Source organism: Amyelois transitella, chromosome 26 (assembly GCF_032362555.1).
Source record: "Amyelois transitella isolate CPQ chromosome 26, ilAmyTran1.1, whole genome shotgun sequence".
NCBI classification, from domain to species: Eukaryota; Metazoa; Arthropoda; class Insecta; order Lepidoptera; family Pyralidae; genus Amyelois; species Amyelois transitella.
In genome coordinates, this window is record NC_083529.1 from 6,591,659 (window position 1) to 6,613,653 (window position 21,995).

Genomic DNA, 21,995 nt, shown 5'->3' on the forward strand with positions numbered 1-21,995 from the left:
CTGACACCATTTGATTCTCAATTCCATAATTAAGCCGTACATCTGAACGTGGCCTATTCAGTCTTGGCGAAACTTTTGGCTCTGTTTACCCCGCAAGGGATATAGAAGTGATTATATGTATGTTTAATGGTAATTTGGTTTTGTTCATTTACTTCAATATTCACATCTCTTTTACGACATATTCGTGATAAAGAGAAAGATGACCCCACTAAACCTATCAAAACTTTTTCCCTTACGGGGTAGACAGAGCCAACAGTTTTCGAAAGAATAACAATAGTAAAGATATATAAAACAATTTATTGAGCAATGACATTATCAATCCAATCTTTATAATTACTCAATTCCGTGAAAACCACATTTCGGTTGAGACATATTCCTCTTCGCTCCGGGTCGCCGGTTCGAATCCCGCGCAGGTACCATCTGTCTGTCTGTTTCACCACGTGCAGACCTCCGTAACTTGGGCATAAAGCTATATCTGCAAAAAAAAAAGTTTCTATACACTTTTAGATCATACTAACTTTTGTGTGGGGTCTTCGGTTTATTATATTTACCAAATTCGATCAAAATCGGTTCAGTAGTTTCTGATTTTATGTTACCGTCACTTTAGAATTGGACCACTCCACATCTCAGCCATGGATATCGTAAAAAAAGACTAAGGGAAAGGCTAATAAACTTGGGATTCTGCTTGTAGTCAATGTGCTAGAATCCTATTTAAATATCAATTCCTTCACGTATCCTTTCAGACATTTTTCAGGCTATATCTAGTATCATATCAGATCAGATAGTCACATCCAAAAGTCTGTTAAAAATAATAGATTTCTACTCACTTTTATATCATACTAGCTTTTGTGCGGGGCTTCGGTTTATATAAGTATTTATTATAAAATATAGTATCGTTGAGTTAGTATCTCGTAACACAAGTTTCGAACTTACTTCGAGGCTAACTCAATCAGTGTAATTTGTCCCGTATATATTTATATTTATTTATTTATTTAATAAATATATTTATTTATATTTATTTCTACCCAACAATGGATATAGACGTGACTATATGTATATATGTTTGAATAGACATTCAAACAAATAAACATTTGAATACCGTCAGTCAAATGAGCCGTGTGGTTCTGCTGCTGTCCAGCATTTAAAATAGAAATTAATGGCCACAGGTCAATTACAGGTCAAAAGTATCCGAAACCGCCGAGCTTGCACGAAGAGAGTTATGAATGTGGATGAAGCGAAAGAAGTATGCAGAGATCGTGGCAAGTGGAAAGAGGTAGTCTCTGCCTACCCCTCCGGGAAAGAGGCGTGATTTTATGTATGTATGTATGTATTAATGGCCACTTACTATTGCCGTAAATAGCACAGAATAGATTTTCGTACTCCGGATTTGCTTCGCACTTCTTACTTGCTTCTGTATCGAAAATTATTGGCGTTAACTCCCCAGTGAAACCCCAGGCTGTTGTCTGAAAGCAAATAATACATAAATATGGTCACGTCTATATCCCTTGCGGGGTAGACAGAGCCAACAGTCTTGAAAAGACTGATAGGCCACGTTCAGCTATTTGACTTTAAGATAGAATTGAGACTCAAATAGTGACAGGTCGCTAGCCCATCGCCTAAAAGAGAATCTTAAGTTTATCAGCCTATCCCTTAGTCGCCTTTTACGACATCCATGGGAAAGAAATGGAGTGGTCCTATTCTTTTTTTCTATTGGTGCCGGGAACCACACAGCACAATATTAGAATGAGATTCATTAATTCTTTCTTTTTTTCTCTCAGAATACTCACAGCTCCTAATTCCACATCGGAATCATCTGCAATCATGACAGCACCTTGTGCATTGCTATTCAAATCCGCCGGCTCATCCAACTCCATCAATGCCAGGTCATTTACAGCGCCACCGTCGTAAATCGTGAAATTCTCGTGAGTTATTATAGTTTTAACCTGAAATAGGAAATTATTTATGTATATATATTAATGTATTAATATTGTATTTTATATATTTATACATATTTAATTTTGTGCCGTGTGGTTCCCGGCACCAATAATAAAAATAATAGGACCACTCCATCTCGTTCCCATGGATGTCGTAAAAGGCGACTAAGGGATAGGCTTACAAAATTGGGATTCTTTTTTTTAGGCGTTGGGCTAGCAAAGCTATCACTATTTGAATCTCAATTCTATCATAAAGCCAAATAGCTGAACGTGGCCTATCAGTCTTTTCAAGACTGTTGGCTCTGTCTTTCCCGCAAGGGATATAGACGTGACAATATGTATGTATGTATGCATCTCGTACCCATGGATGTCGTGGCGACTAAGGGTTAGGATTATTTGATAATTTGAATCTCAATTCTATCATAAAGCCAAATAGCTGAACGTGGCCTTTCAGTCTTATCAAGACTATTGGTTCTCTATGTATCATTTTTGGATAAATGTGAATTGGTTATGTTCATGGCACTTTAGAATAGGGCTATTCCATATCTTAAGACAAGGAAAATACGAGACAACGGGACAAATATTGAGACAGAGATTGAGTTAGCCTCGAAGTAAGTTCGAGACTTGTGTTACGAGATACTAACTCAACGATACTATATTTTATAATAAATACTAGTAATATAGATAAACATCCAAGACCCAGGCCAATCAGAAAAGGTTCTTATCTCATCATGCCCTGGCCGGGATTCGTACCCGGGACCTCCGATGTCACAGACAAGTGTACTACCGCTGCGCCACAGAGGCCGTCAAAAGGCTAACAAACATGGGATTCTTCTTTTAGACGATAGGATACCAACCTGTCACTACTTGAATCTCAATTCTATTACATATTCATTATTTGAAGACTGTTACAAGTTAGTCTTTCAAGTCTTCTGGCTCTGTCTACCTCGCGAGGGATACGGACGTTATTGTATTGAAGGATGTAAGAAATCTTCCTCATTTTTAACCACTTACCTTACGAACCATCTCATGTTCACCAACAGAATGAAGAGACGCCTTCCCCAGAACAATCAGAAGATCTTCAACACTCGATGTGACATTATTTATATTGACGCAACGTCCCGCTGAAAAAAGAATTTATGCATTCAGTTCAGTCGATATATGTTTGACAGTTGAAACCTGTTTCAAAATCATCTGAACGTGGCCCAGTCTTTAAAAACTGCTGGCATTGTATACCCCGCAAGGGATAAAGACGTGATCATATAAATAAATGAATGACCTTTTAATAAGTATTCATATCACAGGAAAACAACGACCTACCCACCTAAGGACACCTTGTTATAGAAATAAATAAAATCTTTCCAAATATAATAACTTGTATGGAACTAGAGTACCAACATACATGGTAGGTACCTAATTATTTGAACGAACTTCCTTCAGAACTTCAGGAGTCGTATACTAAAGATTTTAATAAGTTTAAATTAAAGTTTAAAAAAAATCTAAATTGTAAATGTAACAGCGACGCACCGAACATAGATAAACTCTGCGAGGTTTGCAAGGTTCGGTAGGATAAAAAAAATATAAGTGATAAAATTTTTAACTGTCTGTTTTTTCTCCTAAACTCACCTAAATGCCCAGGTCATTCTTACCTGACAGTTGCCCCCTCCCCGCCCAAATTCCAAGTACCAACCGTACATAGTTAAACGAACACAGTTAATTACTAACTTATTTGGAAACTCTACAATTCGTTTCAAACAAACAGAAGTTAATTGTTTTAACTTGTCAAAGTGCTTCCCAATTCGCTTTAAGTACCTATTGAGTTGATTATTGTATTAACTAGCTGTGCCCGCGACTTCGTCCGCGTGGAATACTTATTTTGGGCATCATTGAAGCCCTCAAGGATGAATAATTTTCCTCGTTTTTTTCACATTTTCCATTATTTCTTAATAGTTCTAGAAGAAAGTTAAAGCGTGATGTTATATAGTCTAGAGCCTTCCTCGATAACTGGTCTATTCAACACAAGAATATTTTTTCAATTCGAACCAGTAGTTCTTGAAATTAGCGCGTTCAAACAAATAAACAAACAAACTCTTCAGCTTTATAATATTAGTATAGATTATAATCTATAAATTAGGCATACCACTAAACATACAAACATATAATCAAGCCTAAAAAACAGCGTGAGGAAACCTGCATATTCGGCAACTGGAGGCCGTGTAATGCATACATACATACATATAATCAAGTCTTTATCCTTTGCGGGGTAGTCAGAGACAACAACAAGAATGGAATTGAGATTCAAAGAGTATGTATTTATTTCTCAAAGGTTATGTAGCTGAACATTCGAGATAAAATAAAGGTACGTTACCAGCGTGTTAAATACCTTAACGTATAGGTATTTATAAATAGTATTAGCAATGCGAAATTTTAAAATAAATTATAGTACATTTCTCATCATGCCCTGGCCGGGATTCGAACCCTCCGGTGTCACAAACAAGCGGACCGCTGCGCCACAGAGGCCTTCAATTTCGCCACTAAGAATGCATATAAAGAGTTACAAAAAGTCTAAGAAGTTTGAACTAATATCAAGTTAAGCGATCCTCATACACTCTCAGCTTTTTAAGATTAAGATATTTCGGGCCACATTGCGGTAGTTTTCAAAGTTCGTATATACAGGTCGTTCTTAAACTAATAAAATAAAATGGGTACTTATTTCATAAATTTATTGAAACATCTGTATTTCATGGATGGATGTAAAATTACCTCATCTTATGTCGTCATCGCGTATCATAAAATATATATAAACTAAAGGCCGCCCGCGACTTCGTCCGCGTGGAATCAATCCCGCGGGAACTCCGGGATAAAAAGTAGTCTATATGTTATTCTGGGTCTTCAGCTTTAAAGTATAAAGCTTCAGCTTTGAACACACCAAATTTCATCGTAATCGGTTCAGTAGTTTTTGCGTGAAACAGTAACAAACATCCATACAGACATCCTGACATACTCACAAACTTTCGCATTTATAATATTAGTAGGATACCATTCCATGCGGACTTATCCCATGAAGCTCTTCCAGTCAACCGGTCAGTGTTTTCGAGACATTTGGATCTGTCTACCCCGCAAGAGATATAAATGTAATTATGCATAAAGATTATCTACGGGCTTTCCAAGAACACGGGCGAAGCCGTGACAGTAGGCTAATAAAAAAATAAAATCACGTATTTTTTTTACATAAAAAATATGCGAGAACATTAATTAAAAATTTTGAATACAACCTGTACCTACTTTGGGTTACATACATACATACAGTCTTTTGTTGAAGTTTCGACTCCATACTCTATGTGTGGAAATTATTAAAAAAGTTTTACATACGGCTTTGGTTGGATACTAGGGATAAATCGGCGGTCGAGTTAATCTACGTCAATTTGAATAGCCCCTCCGTTACATGTAATAATCTTACTGGGTAGACAGGGTGTTAGTTTAGTGCCGTGTGGTTCCCGGCACCATTAGAAAAAAGAATAAGAATAACATCTCTTTCTCATGGATGTCGTAAAATGCGACTAAGGTATGAGCTTACAAACTTGGGATTCTTCTTTTAGGCTAGCAACCTGTCACTATTTGATTCTCAAAACTATCATTGAGCCAAACAGATGAACGTGGCCTTTCAGTCTTTTCAAGGCCGTTGGCTCTGTCTACCCCGCAAAGGATAAAGCCAGCGCCTAAATGTAACATTTGTTGTATGTTACCAAATTTTTATCGTATGTTATATTCTTAAAAATAACATTAATAAATTTTTAATTACTTACCGGTCAATACAAATCGATCGTTTAGCAAAACCCCATCACAATAATATTCGTATTGATCATCTTTTGACTCGTTTTTGATGTAAATCGTGACAATCCACGGGAACACGTCAGATATTCCAGAATCCTGTAACGAACAAACAGACTATATTTATAAACGAAAAGTTTAGGCCAAACTAAAACATAACTTAATGTACTACAATTCAGAGATCACAATTTTAAAAAGAGTAATACAACATCATTTGTTTAGTACTAGCTGTGCCCGCGACTTCGTCCGCGTGGAATAGTTGTTTTGGGCATCATTGAAGCCCTCAAGGATGAATAATTTTCTCCGTTTTTTTTTTTTTCACTTTTTCCATTATTTCTTTGCTCATTATAGTTGCAGCGTGATGTTTTATAGCCTAAAGGCTTCCTTGATAAATGGTCTTTGAATTCAACGCAAAAAGAATTTTTCAATTCAAACCAGTAGTTCCTGAGATTAGCGCGTTCAAACAAACAAACAAACTCTTCAGCTTTATAATATTAGTATAGATATTAAACAATCTATTACCAGCCATTGTACTGGCTACTACACCATGCCGTGTGGTTCCCGGCACCAATACAAAAAAGAATAGGACCACTCCATCTCTTTCCCACGGATGTCGAAAAATTCGACTAAGGGATAGGCTTACAAACTTGTGATTCTTTTTTAGGCGATGGGTTAGCAACCTGGCACTATTTGAATCTCAGTTTTATCATAAAGCCAAACGGCCATTCAGTCTTTTCAAGACTGTTGGCTCTGTCTACCCCGCAAGTGATATAGACGTGACCATATGTATCTATGTATGTATGTACACCATGCCACTTGCTACAATCCTTGCGTTCTTTTTTCGCTTCATTCAGAGTTAACATCGTTCCAACTGCTATTTAACAATAATGTGTGCTTATATTAAGTAAAATTTCATATCCGCATTATACCTTTAACAACAATTCGTACAAAAATACAAGCTTTATCGTAGAAAAAAACACGTTTTTTCTCATAATTACCGAGCCTTGAATGAGATCGTGAGTGCGTCATTATCACCAACCCGAAGCTATGAATAATGGAGGTGGCAAGTTAAAGAAAAATCTAAACTAATATTATAAAGCTAAAGAATTTATTTCTTTGTTTTTTTGAACGCGCTTATCTCAGGAACTACTGATTCCAATTGAAAAATTCAATTTTGTATTGAATAGACCATTTATCGAGGAAGGCTTTAGGCTAGGTATATAACATCACGCTGCAATTATTAGGAGCGGAGAAACAATGGAAAATGTAAAAAAAACTGAATAAATTATTCATCCTTGGGGGCTCAATGATGCCCAAAATAACTATTCCACGCGGACGAAGTCGCGGGCACAGCTAGTCATTAATAATAAAGTGAGTTTATTGGTATATTTGTGTGATTAAAACCTCTTCATGGGGTATTTAATTAATAATCTGGAGTAGGACATAGGGTTACTTTTGTCCCTATATATATATATATAGGGATAGGACATAGACAACCCTATGTCCTACTCCAGATTATTAATTAAATACCCCATGAAGAGGTTTTAATCACACAAATTATATAATATTACATATATATATATATATATATAAAGAACGTCGATGGTCGAATCGGTAAGGTGGTATATATATATATATATTGTCCCTATATAAAACGCGCGTTGCGCATTAAGGCACCGATTCATATCGTACTTTTTAATAACTTTTTCGAATTTACGTAGATTAGTTTGAATACTAACCGATGCTCATACGGTGAGGGAAAATATCGTGAGGAAACCTACATATTTATGCAACAGGGTGTGCTATATGGTCTATATGATCCAATACGGATTAGGTTCCCCTGCAGAAAGGTTACCAAGGTCAGACGGGAGTCGCTTCGTGTAAAAACCTGACTTTTTTCTATTGTAAAGCCTTGAAATAACTCTAACTAAGCAGATATACATGAAGGGTGTGGAGGGAAAGGTCGGAGTGGGAAGACCTAGACGAACGTATCTTGATCAAATTAAGGACGTCCTGGTAAAGGGTCAGGTCAAAAATACCCGAAACCGCCGAGCTTGTATGAAGGGAGTTATGAATGTAGATGAAGCGAAGGAAATATGCAGAGATCGTGGCAAGTGGAAAGAGGTAGTCTCTGCCTACCCCCCGGGAAAGAGGCGTGATTTTATGTATGTATGTATGTATGAAATAACTCGTGACTTATCAACACACTCACACATCTGTTTATCACATTATCTGTCAAGTGAATTGATAGCATGTGATTGTAGGTAATTGGCACAGCTTATTAAAGCTTCACAATGGTTTATTTACTTTTGTTTTTGTTTCGCCGCTGTACGAAAATGTGCCGTGTGGTTCCAGTCGAAAAGATAAGGACCCCTCTATCTTGTTCCCATGGATGTAGTAAAAGGCGACTTAGTGATAGGGTAAACTTAGATTTCTTCTTTTAGGCGATGGGCTAGCAAACTGTCACTATTTGAATCACAATTCTATCATTAAGCCAAATGGCTTATGGCCAAATGCAATCCCAAGTTTGTAAGCATATCCCTTAGTCACCTTTTACGACATCTATGGGAAAGAGATGGAGTGGTCCTATTCTTTTTTGTATTGGTGCCGGGAACCACACGGCATTATAACATATATGCCCTTTCTAAAATCCACAGTCCCTTTGTAATAGCCTTGTAAATCATTAATTAAATTTCTAATTTAAATCAATTTACCCTGCCTAAAATACTATTCAGAATATTAATCAGAGAATTCAGTATTCAAAACGCGTTACCTACAGCCTATTGTTAATTGTGCTGGAACAAATATGTCGTGGGCAGATCTTAAAGTTATTGCATGATCTTCAAACGGTAAAAGAGGCAACTCTAATAAACTACATATATATAACTAGCTGTGCCCGCGACTTCGTCCGCGTGGAATAGTAATTTTGGGCATCATTGAAGCCCTGAATAATATTCCCCATTGTGAGACAAACGGGGAATATTATTCCTCCTTGAGGGCTTCAATACATACATACATAAAATCACGCCTCTTTCCCGGAGGGGTAGGCAGAGACTACCTCTTTCCACTTGCCACGATCTCTGCATACTTCCTTCGCTTCATCCACATTCATAACTCTCTTCATGCAAGCTCGGCGGTTTCGGGTACTATTGACCTGACCCTTTACCAGAACGTCCTTAACAAGGCAACCTTTTTGGTCATCCCAAACCATTATATTACCTTATCAATTTCTTAGTACATCCTTAATATTCTATAGTATCTTCTTTATGATTGATGTCTTGCGTGAAGGTGTATTCTCCTGTCAGAATTGGACGCAAGAAAAAATAAGCTTTATATCAAAATCGAAGGTTCCCGATGGAATTCCGGGATGAAATTGTCTTTGTACATACATATACATATAATCACGTCTATATCCCTCGCGGGGTAGACAGAGCCAACAGTCTCGGAAAGATTGATAGGCCACGTTCAACCGTTTGGCTAAATGATAGAATTGAGATTCAAATTGTGACAGGTTGCTAGCCCATCGGCTAAAAAAGAATCCCAAGTTTATCAGCCTACCCCTTAGGCGCCTTTTACGACATCCATGGGAACGAGATGGAGTACTTTTTTTATTGGTGCCGGGAACCACACAGCACGGGAAATTGTCTTTGTCCTTCAAGATATTTTGTTCATCATTCATCCAAATATAACGTCTTTATCACTCACGGGATGGACAGAGTCAGTCTTGAAAAGACTGAATCGAAGGCCACATAAACATAGATAGACTCTTGATTGCACCATAAGAAAAAGAAAAACAGAAAAAAGACAGATAATGAGGTACAAAGGCGGACTTATATCGCTAAAGCAATCTCTTCCAGTCAACCTTAAGGTTGGTTGCTGCGATTGGCGCAGTATGTATGAAATAAATGTATTAAGCCTAACCTTACCTAACCCAACCTGTCACTATTTCAAACTTAATTCTATCTAAATATTAATAATTTTTCAATTAAATAAATTAAGCGGTTCCCGGGCAAAATAAAAATAAAGAATAGGACCACTCCATCACGTTCCCAAGGATGCCGTGAAAGGCGACTAAGGAATAGCCTTATAAACTTATGATTCTTCGTGTGGCGATGGGCTCTTAAACCATCTAAATTCCACCATTTAGCCAAACAACTGAACATGGCAATAGTAGTAGTAGTAGCAATCAGTATTTTGAAGAGTGTTGGCTCTATCTACCCCGCAACGGATATAGACGTGACTATATGTATGTATGTATGTTTGTTTAATAGATAGAGAAGGCTAATATATATATATATAAATGCGTGCGAAACCGTGGCAGGTCGCTAGTTAATAGTAAATAGCAATAACAAAAAGAAGCACTACCTACCTTAAAAAAATTATGACCTCTCGACCTCCATTTATTCAATTCATATATCGATTTGATTTTAATTCATATATCGATTTGATTTTTGTATAAACATTTTTGGCCCACGTTATAAATGAACACTCACGTAAAAAAATGGGCAAGTTCTACGCCCATCAGTCACTGTGCCCAATGGAAAATTGTTTTTGGACCACTTCTGGATAGCTTCGCCCGTATTTTCCACGGGAATGATTGATTTCCAAGTCGCGGTGGCTACCCACTGTACCGAGTGACATACGGCTTTTCAGTTTGGCCAACATTCAATGCAGCGTCTTTTTATTGAGCACATAATTTTTTTAATCTATTAGATTTTGTATTCTATGTCCATATAGCGATCATACATTCACACAATCACTTCTATATCCCTTGCGGGATAGGCAGAGCCAGTAGTCTTGAAATGACTGATAGGCCAAGTTCAGCTGTTTGGCTAAATGATAGAAATGAGATTCAAATATTGACAGGTTGCTAACCCATCGCCTAAAAGAAGAATCCCAAGTTTATAACCCTATCTCTTAGTCGCCTTTTACAACATAGGAAGGAGATGGAGTAGTCCTATAATTTTTCTATTCGTGCCGGGAAGCACATGGCACATAGTTCTAGGTAACCTTCTTAGCAAGTAAAATCCAAATTAGGGAGCTGATTTTAAGGTCCTTCTGTTTGACTTATAAACTAGATATTCTTTATTAAAAAAAAGAGTAGGATTATTATTATATATTAGAATTCATCCATAAAAATTCCCGTGAGATAAATAAATATATACGCAAGCGAAGAACATGACTAAAGCTAGTTGCATATTATTGTTTATCGAACCGAAACAGAATTCGTCTCTTTTCAAGATTACTTTCATCAAGCCTGGGACACAAAAGTCACGTTATGTAACCTAAAAACAAGCTAACATTGAAAACAATTATAAGAAAAGAGTTATGCAGTGATATTGGAAAGTAAACCGTCCGTAAACTTAAATTGTTGGACGAACGAGTGGACTGTGTGTCACATATCAAAACACATTTATTAGAAACTTATTGTATTTTGGCGAGACCACACCGAGCATTATTTTCATATTAAAGCATACTTTATTACATAATTCTTTTCGTTTTTAGATATTACGGGAAAACTATATCTAAAAAGATGATTTTTCATTGAAACGCCTTGCTAAGTTACTTCCATACATACATATAGTCACGTCTGTATCCTTTGTGAGGTACACAGAGCCAACAGTCTTAAAAGACTAAAAGGTCACGTTCAGCTGTACGGCTTTATGATTGAATTGAGATTCAAATAGTGACAGGTTGTTAACCCATCGCCTACAAGAGGAATCCCAAATTTATAAGCCTGTCCCTTAGTCGCCTTTTACGACCATGGAAAAGATATGGAGTGGTTCTATTTTGAAGTGCCGGCAACCACACGGTCGAGTACTCCCATGGTCAAACAAAATCTTATTATATAACTTGGAAAAATCGGGGGCTATCTTAAGAGTTACAATTACTGTTTTTACATACATACATACATATGGTCACGTCGATATCCCTTGCGGGGTAGACAGAGCCAACAGTCTTGAAAAGACTGAATGGCCACGTTCATCACGTTCACGTTGGCTTAATGAAAGAATTGAGATTCAAATAGTGACAGGTTGCTAGCCCATCGCCTAATAAAAGAATCCCAAGTTTGTAAGCCTATCCCTGTTATACTATTTTTACTTAGTAACAATATATAAAAGTCTCCCACATTTTATAGTTTAAGCTATAACAAAAGCTTTATTCAAAACGCACGCGACATTACAGATAAAACTAATTGCACAAAACGATTACTATCTTGTTATTAATTTGACATGGGAACCGGCCGCGCATGCGGAACTGTAATCATTGTATTTATAAATTTATCTAAAATTGTGCAATTTTAAATTAACTACAATTTGTGATGGTAATTACATGTTTTCAAAGCGTTAGAGAAAGCTGCACATTCATGCAACCAGGACTCATATCTGTCAGGTTAGCCTGCAAGACTTGCGGACGCCATAAGAACATACAAACATACATACATATGGTCACGTCTATATCCCGTGCGGGGTAGACAGAGCCAACAGTCTTGAAAATACTGAATGGCCACGTTCAGCTATTTGGCTTAATGATAGAATTGAGTAAATAAGGGAGTAGATTCGTGAGAAAATCGAGTCCAAATATTGAGTCCAGAATCGAGTCACGGGCGTAACCATATTCAGAAAGGTAAGGAAACAAAGTAGCAACTAAAACAAAAAAGCTGCACTTAGCGTTGTTAGGCGTCCGGATATATAAAGCCGATATAAGAGTAATTTTTTATCTATTTATTCTGTAATATTAAAAAATGGCCCTTCTTTCATTGCAGTGCCCGCCAGGGCCCTTAATGGTTCGATATTATCACACAAACATCTGTATTTTACATTAAGGAAGCAATAAATAAATAAATAAAATAAATAAAGATATAATTAGGCTTCTCGGATTACGTGTCCGGCCAAAAGAACCAATGTCCGGCTGTTGTAAGGCAAAAAAACCTTTCACAAACAAGCTTTTTCCGAACGTGGCCTAGTGGTTCCCGTAACCAATACTAAAATTAAAAGGAACACTCCATCTATTTGCTATGGATGTCGTAAAAGGCGACTAAGGTATAGGCTCATAAACTTGGTATTCTTTTATTAGGCGATGGGCTAGCAACCTGTCACTATTTGAATCTCAATTCTATCATTAAGCTAAGTTGAACGAGGCCTATCTGTATTTTAAAGACTGTTGGCTCTGTCTAACCCGCAAAGGATATAGACGTGATCATATGAAGGAAGTGGTCCTATTCTTTTTTATATTGGTGCCAGGAACCACACGGCTATCATAATATCGTATAATCAGCTTCCCTGACATGTATTTAAGAACAGGTCATAAGGTAATCATTCGACACTGCGCCATAGAGGCCGTACAACTGAATGAAGCTAACTGCTACTTACCACTTTATCTAAAGAATTTGATTTTTCATCTAATACGTCTATCACATTACTGTCAATCTCATTTCCAAATTCAATGTCCTTTGAAATTACGGGCAGTTCAGTTGGCTCAAACACCACATTTTCCACTGTCACATCTTTATATATCTCTAAATAATCTATGTTAGGATAGTCTGTGTTATTTTCTTCAAGTTCGAAATAATTATCGGGCAAAATTAAATTATCTTCAAAATTCACAACCGATTCAGCCATATCGTTCACTTGGTATATTAAATCTGTGGTTAGTAGATGATCTTTCGGATTTTCTGTATTTGTGGAAACATTCATTTCTTCCGTTGCATTTGTTGATGTTACAAAAACCTGTTGTTCTTCCTTATCGTCTATTTTTGCATTGTTTTCAAAATCGGATTTGTCAAAATCAAAAACTTTTATCAAAACTTTCGTTTTATCATTCATGAACTCGGCTGTTTTAGATCTCGATTCAATTATATCACCTGTAACATTATCTTTGACGATACTCGATACTTTATCCAGAATTCTATACAGATGTGCATTACTAAAATCTTTAATTTCGAATAAGTCTGTTTCATTCGTTTCGTTGAAATTATCGTTGATAGTTGAGTTTTTGGGATTAATTCCGAAGAATCCATGAATTAATTCACTTAAACACGTTATGTAATCACTACACTCACTTTTTGCTTCGACAAAAAACACAACGCACAAAACCAGAATCTTTAAATTCATATTTACTGCAATAACGTGACCACTCGTCTGCATTTAGTAAACAAATGTGCTTTAACTCTTCATATGACGCTAGTTTAACACACAATTTACTGAATTTAAATCCTATTCCGACGATTTTAAGCTCAAATTACCATATTTAAAAGAATTACTACGACAGAGCTTAAAATCTCACGATTCTCCTGGCCAAATTATGTTTTCTATTCATGTGAACGTTATTTACAAGATCATAAGATGTTAATTAAGATACTAAGTTACAAAATAACTTTGTCTTCGCATTCACCTTGGCGTAACGACTATGATATATGACCAATGCTAAATTGCGTGAATAATAGACAATTTGATGAAAGCCCTGAGCATTTGCATGACTTTTTAAAGCTTCTAAAAGAAGCGCATTGATTGTTAAAAGTTGAAGTTAATTTGTTTTATTGTTGTCTTAAACTGTGTGAATTTTATTTAAGTTTGTTCCTTATTACTAAAGTTATTTAAAAGAACGTGCCGTGTGGTTCCCGGCACCAATGTAAAAAAGCACAGGACCACTCTATCTCTTTCCCATGGATGTCGTAACATGCGACTAAGGGATAGGCTTATAAACTTGGGGTTCTTCTTTTAGCCGATGGGCTGGCAACTCGTCAGTATTTGAATCTCAATTCAAGCCAAACAGCTTTATAAATTTATATTTGACTTAAGAGTCAAGTATATTAAGATATAACCTTTCGCGATAAAAACTTCAATCGATCAAAATAAGTAAGCGCTTTTATACCAAAAAGACTTACCAGTTCATTTCCTTTTCCCATTATTTCAACATCCTTATGATATTTAGGCGTCAACTTGCTTTCGTCGATCAAATCTTTGATCAACTTCGTTGAATCTTCGTCGAAAAAATAATCCACCACAACACTCTTACTTGGCACTTCCGAATAGTCATTCTCGATTTTTACTTCTCTTTTGTGTCTCGACGATGGAAAGTCGAATTCGTCGAATGAAAACAAACCGTCTTCTGTATTCGAATCTGAATCATCTTCAGTCGTACCATCAATGTCTGTAGTCGGATACTTTTCAGTATAACTAACTTCAATTATTGTAAGATTCAATTCGGAAAGAGTTGGTATTCTTTTAATAGTTATATTCGCATTAACATAATTATATACATCTGGCCAGTATTTCGTACTGTACAATACTGTTGATATTAAAAACAATACAACAAAAAGTATCATTAAAATTAATAACCTTATTATAAACTTTGTTAATTTAAGATTTATCATTTTTGTTGTATATAAAAAATACGTCGATGTTTTTACGAGAGCTATAACCGATTGTCCCTTATAACTTTGGATTTGTATAGGATCATTTCAGTCACTATAAATGGATGAGATGATCATATAACAATAAAACTATAATGACGGTCGCCATTTTGAGTACGTGACGAATATTTATTTGCAATCTTAACATGTGAATACTCCCTGATATACTTGTGTAAGACTGGTTTTTACCGCGATCACGGCTTATTAATTAAAAACGTTTTGTTCCTATCTTTATCAATAATGTGGGGTGCACCAATTATGCATACATACATATAATCATGTCTATACTTATCCCCCGCGAGGTAGACAGAGCCGACAATCATCAAGACTGAATAGCCAGGCTCAGCTGTTCGGCCTAATGATGGAATTGAGATTTAAATTTTGCTAGCTCATCGACTATAAAAAAAAATTCTAACTAAACTAAAAGTAATTTAATTGAAGGTATTGTCTATCACTATGCCAAATATCATCTTAATCGGTCCAATTATTTTTTGGATTAATATGGTACAACATGCAAATTTTTCCTATTAATGCATTCATTCATGTTTTTTAATGTAGACAATGTGCATTCGTCCACGATTTAGATTTAAGAGATCTATATTTGTAAATTGACGTCCGATGAAAATGCTGCAGTGTAGTTTGTTCCGCCGCTTCTTCTACACATGCGCTTTGGAAGCGGTAGTAGTTATAATTAGATTTAAGTTATGTGACGTCAATAAGTGATACCTTGTATCCAATTTTGAAAATAAATCTATTCTATTCTATTCTATTCAAGCTCGGCGGCTCGGGTAGCGTATGTTATGTATAATGTTAGGGTTTTCCAACTATAAACCGGTGCCCTAATGACATTCTGATCTCGCGTGATGTAATTGTAGATATTGTTTAGATCCACAGCGATGTCGTGCCACCATTCTGTAAATGGTAGTAGCAGTGGTCATTTCTTAGTCAGAACTAAGAAAATATTAATAGAATTTAAAGAAAATAATAGTAATAGAAAAAATGAAAGTGATATGGATTGCATTGGGATTTTGTTTAAGTAAGTGTATTTTTTTTTTTGTTAATATAAAGACGTATATAAAATATTGATCAAATTAAGCAAAAAGTAAACGTTGTAACATACCAACAAATAAGAAAATTGACAGAGAAATGAGATGAATGGAGGAGTATCTTTTAACTCCACCGACAAGAGTTAGCTCTTAAATTTAAGAAATGTTCAATTTCTTCTTCCTAGCTCTCCTATAGAATAGAATAGAATAGAATAGATTTATTTTCAAAATTGGATACAAGGTATCACTTATTGACGTCACATCACTTAAATCTAATTATAACTACTACCGCTTCCAAAGCGCATGTGTAGAAGGAGCGGCGGAACAAACTACACTGCAGCATTTCATCTGACGTCAATCAACAAATATGTATACATATACATGGTCACATCTATATCCCTTGCGGGGTAGACAGAGCCAACAGTCTTGAAGACTGAATGGCCACGTTCAGCTATTTGGCTTAATGATAAAATTGAGATTCAAATAGTGACAGGTTGCTAGCCCATCGCCTAAAAAAGAATCCCAAGTTTTTTAAGCCTATCCCTTAGTCGCTTTTTACGACATCCATGGGAAAGAGATGGAGTGGTCCTATTCTTTTTTGTTTAGGTACCGGGAACCACACGGCTTTTTTTCTAATGCCGCCATTACGATGCTTCACATTTCTCTCAAGCCTCACTCAATCCGCCTTTTTTTCTACGTGAATATTTACATTTTATTTTTTAGTTTCAGTTTCAGTAAGCATAAACCTCAGTAATGCATTACGTTATACATATGTTGACATCCTGAGGGACTCCATCAAAACCCAACAGTGGGATAAGGATGAGGAACTCTGTTTAGGAACTATGTTGTCCATACTGGACCACGCTAAGAATTTTACGTTATGGGCTGTTTGGAGTAAGTTTTCACAGGGCATACATACATACATATAATCACGTCTATATCCCATGCGGGTTAGACAAAGCCAACAGTCTTGTAAAGACTGAAAGGCCACGTTCAGATGTACGGCTTAATGATGGAATTGAGATTCAAATAGTGACAGGTTGTTAGCGCCCCAAAAAAAGAATTCCAAGTTTATAAACCTAACCCTTAGTCGCCTTTAACGAAATCCATTGAAAATAGATGTCCCTATTCTTTTTCTATTGATGCCGGGTACATCGCGGCATATAAAAAATAAGACTAAGTACTAAACTAACTTTATAATTAATATTATAAATAGGAAAGTAAGTTTGTTTGTTTGTTTTCTTTTCACGCATTATCTACTAAACGAATCTTCATGAAATTTCCGTATATATAATTAAGAGCCTGGAGAAGGGCATAGGATACTTTTCATTCCGTTTTCCAAAAGTTCCATTGGGACTTGCGAAAAACCTGTATTATTTTGTAGGTGGCGCTAAATTCGCGCTAGCCATACTTTAAAAAAAATTCAAATTCAAAATTTTTATTCATTATTATAGGATACTTCATATCGCTTAATAATTGTCAAAACGTACGGTTTAACAACATTGGTTGACGTCAAATAAATTACTTAAAGTTCACTGCCGCTTCCAAGGCGTCAGTGCAGAAGAAGCGGTAACAAACTGCACTGCAGCATTTTCTTCAACAACATCAACTTCACAATATCAATTAAACTTAGAATAGAATGTGGATGTGTATTCCGGGTAAAAACTAAGTTAATATAATTGCTTTCAGTCTTAGACTCTCTGCAACCACCAGCCGGTCAACTTTTCGGGCAAAGGTACCATCTGGGCAACTACGACGAATGCCTACAACCCCAGAAGGGGTTCTTATTGGACCCGGAAGTGCCCAGAACCCAATACTGCCTGGTCAATGTGACGCTAACAGTGAAGAACAAGGTTGTGAACCCAGCAGATTATGTGTGGATTAACCATAATGACACTGCGGACTTTTATTTAAAAGTATGTTTTTTTTTTATTTTGTTCATCTTATATATAGGCAACCTTCTTGGTATATATACGCCATAGCAACGGTTGCCATGATGTTGTTTTTTTTTAATTGTTAGATGTTCTTCAGATATACGTTGAATAATATAGACATTTTAAACGTATTATTTTCTCCTCTTTACTTCTTCTTTCTTCTGTAGGAATAAATAACTTTAATAACTATACTTCCTACATTATATATAAAATTCTCGTGTCACAATGTTCGTTCCCGTACTCCATAGAAACGACTTGGTCGATTCTCATGAAATTTTGTGAGTAGGTCTGAGAATCTGCCAACGTCTATTTTTCATAGTGATTAGGGTTGTCTACCCTTAAATTTTTTTAAACTATATATTACTTAAAAATTATTTATATGGCTAAACAACGTTTGCCGGGACAGCTGGTTTATTCATAAAACGCATTCCTTTCTAAAAGTCATTATGCCATCCAGAACATACAAGAATGGAGTGATTCTAAAGTGCTAAGAACTATACGGCACTAGCCATTTTCAAGGATAGAAAATCATATATCGGGTTATCTTTAATATAACTTGAACTCGACCTAACCTGACCGCAACATGATTTCTCATGTATATTGATACAAGAAATTCTAAGCTAATGACTGGTTTGCATTGGCAAACCAGTCATTAGCTTAGATAATCATAGTAATTGTAAGGTCATGACCAACGCAGTAATTAATCCTGCGCAATTGAATTACATCATATATTTTAATTCACTAGGTATATTTTATTTACATATGTACATTTAAATAATCTCGTCTATATCCCTTGCAGGGTAGACAGAGCCAACAGTCTTGAAAAGACTGATAGGCCACGTTCAGCTGTTTGGCTAAATGATAGAATTGGGATTCAAATAGTGACAGGTTGCTAGCCCATCGCCTAAAAGAAGAATCTCAAGTTTATAAGCTTATTCTTTAGTCACCTTTTACGACGTCCATGGAAACGAACTATTTTTTATTGGTGACGGGAACCACGCGGCACTCATATATAATTTTTATTTGTTTTTTTACCCGCGACTTCTTGACCGTAGAACAGCTAGAGATTTAATTGATGAAAACGATTTTCATACTCGACGGCCTCGGTCAGTAGGTCGGGTTCGAATCCCGTCCAGGACATTATGACAAATGCTCAAAAAGGTCAATTCGCGAAATGGCTAGTTTTCACTATCAGTCATTTCAAGACTGGTGGCTCTGTCTACCCCGCAATGGACTTAGACGTGATTATATATATGTATGTATAAAAAGTGAAACAGCGATAGTTTTTCGCGCGATAAAAACAGCGTCGCGCGGGTCATGCTGCGAAGTCGGAACAAGCAGAGACTACATCTTTCCACTTGCCACGATCTTCTGCATACTTCTTTTGCTAAATCTAGAAAAAATATCTTTCCAGAAACCATCAAAATTCGGCCGAGTCCTGTCAAGCATGTTTCTGGGTGTCTGTGTACCAGAAACGTGTAAACCTTCTTCTGCGGCAAAGATCGCTAAGTCTATACTTCAGACTGGACATTTCGGAGCTTTGAGCAACTCAGCGAACATACAGACAACGAACTGTGATAACGCCGAAGGAGTAAATGTACAGTCGTCCTGGGCTATGATATTTGTGTAAGTCAACTCAGACAGGTTGCTAGCCCATCGCCTAAAAATAGAATCCCAAGATTATCCTAACCCTTAGTCGCCATTTGCGACATCCATGGGAAAGATATGGAGTGGTTCATTGTGTGGAGTGGTCATTTCGATATATATGTTTTTTTATTAATTGCCGTGTGGCTCCCAGCACCAATACAAAAAAGAATAGGACCACTCCATCTCTTTCCCATGGATGTCGTAAAAGGCGACTAAGGGATAGGCTTATAAACATGGGATTCTTCTTTTAGGCGATAGGCTAGCAACCTGTCACTAGTTGAATCTCAATTCTATCGTTAAGCCAAATAGCTGAACGTGGCCATTCAGTCTTTTCAAGACTGTTGGCTCTGTCTACCCCGCAAGGGATATAGACGTGACCATATGTATGTATGTATGTATAGCGCGTTTTAATATGGCAGAACGCCATCTAGTGTAAAAAATGGAAAACTAATCGCACATCCCGCCCGCCAAGAACTCTGTTCTTCTCTTCTACCTTTCCTTTTAGTTAGGTTCACCATCTTGGTGTGTATTCTGTTCTTGAGACAACATTATAATTAGGTATTATTTTGAAGCGAAAGAAGTATGCAGAGATCGTGGCAAGTGGAAAGATGTAGTCTCTGCCTACCCCTCCGGGAAAGAGGCGTGATTTTATGTATGTATGTTAATATGTTTTAATTTAAAATTTACACATTCCTTGCACCTCCTTTCAGTCAATTGTTCCTGATTCTCACGGCTACATCTATATTTTGCACTTATTACGTGCGGAATAATAATGGAGCGCCTAGTTCTTTTGGTAAGAAAACCTTTACATTATTATTCTTTGAGATTTATATATAAAAAAAACTAGCATGTAACCCAATTATGAACAAACAAACTATCGCAAACCTATCTATACTAATACTATAAAGCTAAAGAGTTTGAACGCGCTAATCTCAACTACTGGTTCTAATTGAAAACTTCTTTTTGCGTTGAATAGACCATTTACTGAGAAAGGCTTTAGGCTATATAACATCACGCTGCAACTATAAGGAGCAAAGTAATAATGGAATATGTGAAAAAATTATTCAGCCTTGAAGGCTACAATGATGCCCAAAATAACTATTCCACACGGACGAAGTCGCGGGCACAGCTAATATAATATAAGTTTTGATAGAACAATTGCGAATTTAATAGTATAGGAAAGACATCCATACATACATAAATCACGCATCTTTCCTGAAAGGGTAGGCAGAGACCATCCTCAATAGTCATAACTCTCTTCACGCAAGCTCGTCGGCTTCGGGTACTCTTGACCAGACCTTTTGCTAGACCGTCTCCGATTTGATCAAGGTACTTTCGTCTAGGCCCTCCCACTCCAACAGTCTCATTCACACTACCTTTGAATATTTGCTTAGTCAACCTGTTTTCATTCATCCTCTCCACATGACCAACCATCTAAGCATTCCCTTTTCTATTCCTGAAAAAAAAGACAAGTAAATTCTTATTCATCCCGCTTTTTTTCAGTAAACGAACTGGCGCGTTCATTCTGCCTGAAACGAAACATGGACAGTCTGACCAGGGTTCGTGATGAAGAAGTATACTCCATGAACTTCCTCAGGATAGCCACCTGCTTGGCTGTGGTCAATCTACATTACGTGATGCTGGTTAACGCGTATTTCTCCATCAATGGATTGGCACAGGAATATGTAAGTTTTAAGTGGTAATAGCGTTGCCACGCGTCCGGATAAAGCCGGACATAGTTAGGCTATTTGATCGCATGTCCGGCCAATATAAACGTTGTCTTGTCCGGCTTTTGTAAGGCTTTTTACATTTCGCAAACAAGCGAGAGCCGCCGCCTGCGCTCGGCCACGCTCGGCGGCGTCGACTACCGATAATATAGGGTGTCCGGCTTTTGGGTCTTGCTGGTCTGTCCGGCTATTAGGTGTGGCGACCTGCCAACCCTAAGAGGAAATAACACAGGACCCCAGCGCGTTCAGTTCAAATGGATGTGTAAAACATGATCCAATATGGATTAGGTTCCCTGCAAAGGTTGCGGAAGCGGGAATTGCTTGCCGTGAAAACTAACATTCATATAATCACATGTACGTACATCCCTTGCGGGGTAGACAGAGCCAGCAGCCTTGAAAGACAAATCCAATACAGGTTCGTGGTCTTGAAAGCGCTCGTGGTCCTATCTTAAAATGTGAGG

At 36.9% G+C, this 21,995-nt stretch overlaps 2 protein-coding genes across 4 annotated transcripts in view; one reads left to right on the forward strand and one right to left on the reverse strand.

The window, feature by feature from the left end:
- Window positions 1-279: 279 nt before the first annotated feature.
- Window positions 280-15,187, reverse strand: LOC106131926 (chymotrypsin-like elastase family member 2A). 2 transcript variants are annotated; one of them, XM_060951800.1, is made up of 6 exons: window positions 14,653-15,187; window positions 5,741-5,864; window positions 2,949-3,058; window positions 1,788-1,943; window positions 1,346-1,463; window positions 280-475 (listed from the first exon to the last, which is right to left on the reverse strand). In XM_060951800.1, exons 1-6 carry the CDS (start codon window positions 15,139-15,141, stop codon window positions 297-299), a joined length of 1,176 nt encoding a protein of 391 aa, XP_060807783.1. In that variant the 5' UTR covers window positions 15,142-15,187; the 3' UTR covers window positions 280-296. The 2 variants fall into 2 exon arrangements, with proteins under 2 accessions (XP_060807783.1, XP_060807782.1); XM_060951799.1 differs by lacking the exon at window positions 14,653-15,187 and adding an exon at window positions 13,139-13,920.
- An 896-nt stretch (window positions 15,188-16,083) lies between these two features.
- LOC106131925 (nose resistant to fluoxetine protein 6-like) overlaps window positions 16,084-21,995 on the forward strand; it is a 33,062-nt gene continuing 27,150 nt past the window's right edge. Inside the window, exons 1-6 of one of the 2 annotated variants that reach the window (XM_060951793.1) lie at window positions 16,084-16,216; window positions 16,950-17,120; window positions 17,916-18,142; window positions 19,575-19,786; window positions 20,518-20,600; window positions 21,311-21,492. In XM_060951793.1, coding sequence (XP_060807776.1) covers window positions 16,180-16,216; window positions 16,950-17,120; window positions 17,916-18,142; window positions 19,575-19,786; window positions 20,518-20,600; window positions 21,311-21,492 — 912 coding nt within the window. In that variant the 5' untranslated portion in view covers window positions 16,084-16,179. The remainder of the gene's footprint in view (window positions 16,217-16,949; window positions 17,121-17,915; window positions 18,143-19,574; window positions 19,787-20,517; window positions 20,601-21,310; window positions 21,493-21,995) is intronic. The other variant, XM_060951794.1, reaches the window with a different exon arrangement.

Excerpts from the sequence above, each read along its gene's own strand:
- LOC106131926 (XM_060951799.1), bottom strand. The coding sequence starts at position 13,912 with ATGCAGACGAGTGGTCACGTTATTGCAGTAAATATGAATTTAAAGATT. Across the intron at positions 1,944-2,948 it reads AACATGAGATGGTTCGTAAG|GTTAAAACTATAATAACTCA; the intron begins GTAAGTGGTTAA and ends TTCCTATTTCAG. Across the intron at positions 476-1,345 it reads CTGTGCTATTTACGGCAATA|ATATAGCTTTATGCCCAAGT; the intron begins GTAAGTGGCCAT and ends TTTTTTTTGCAG.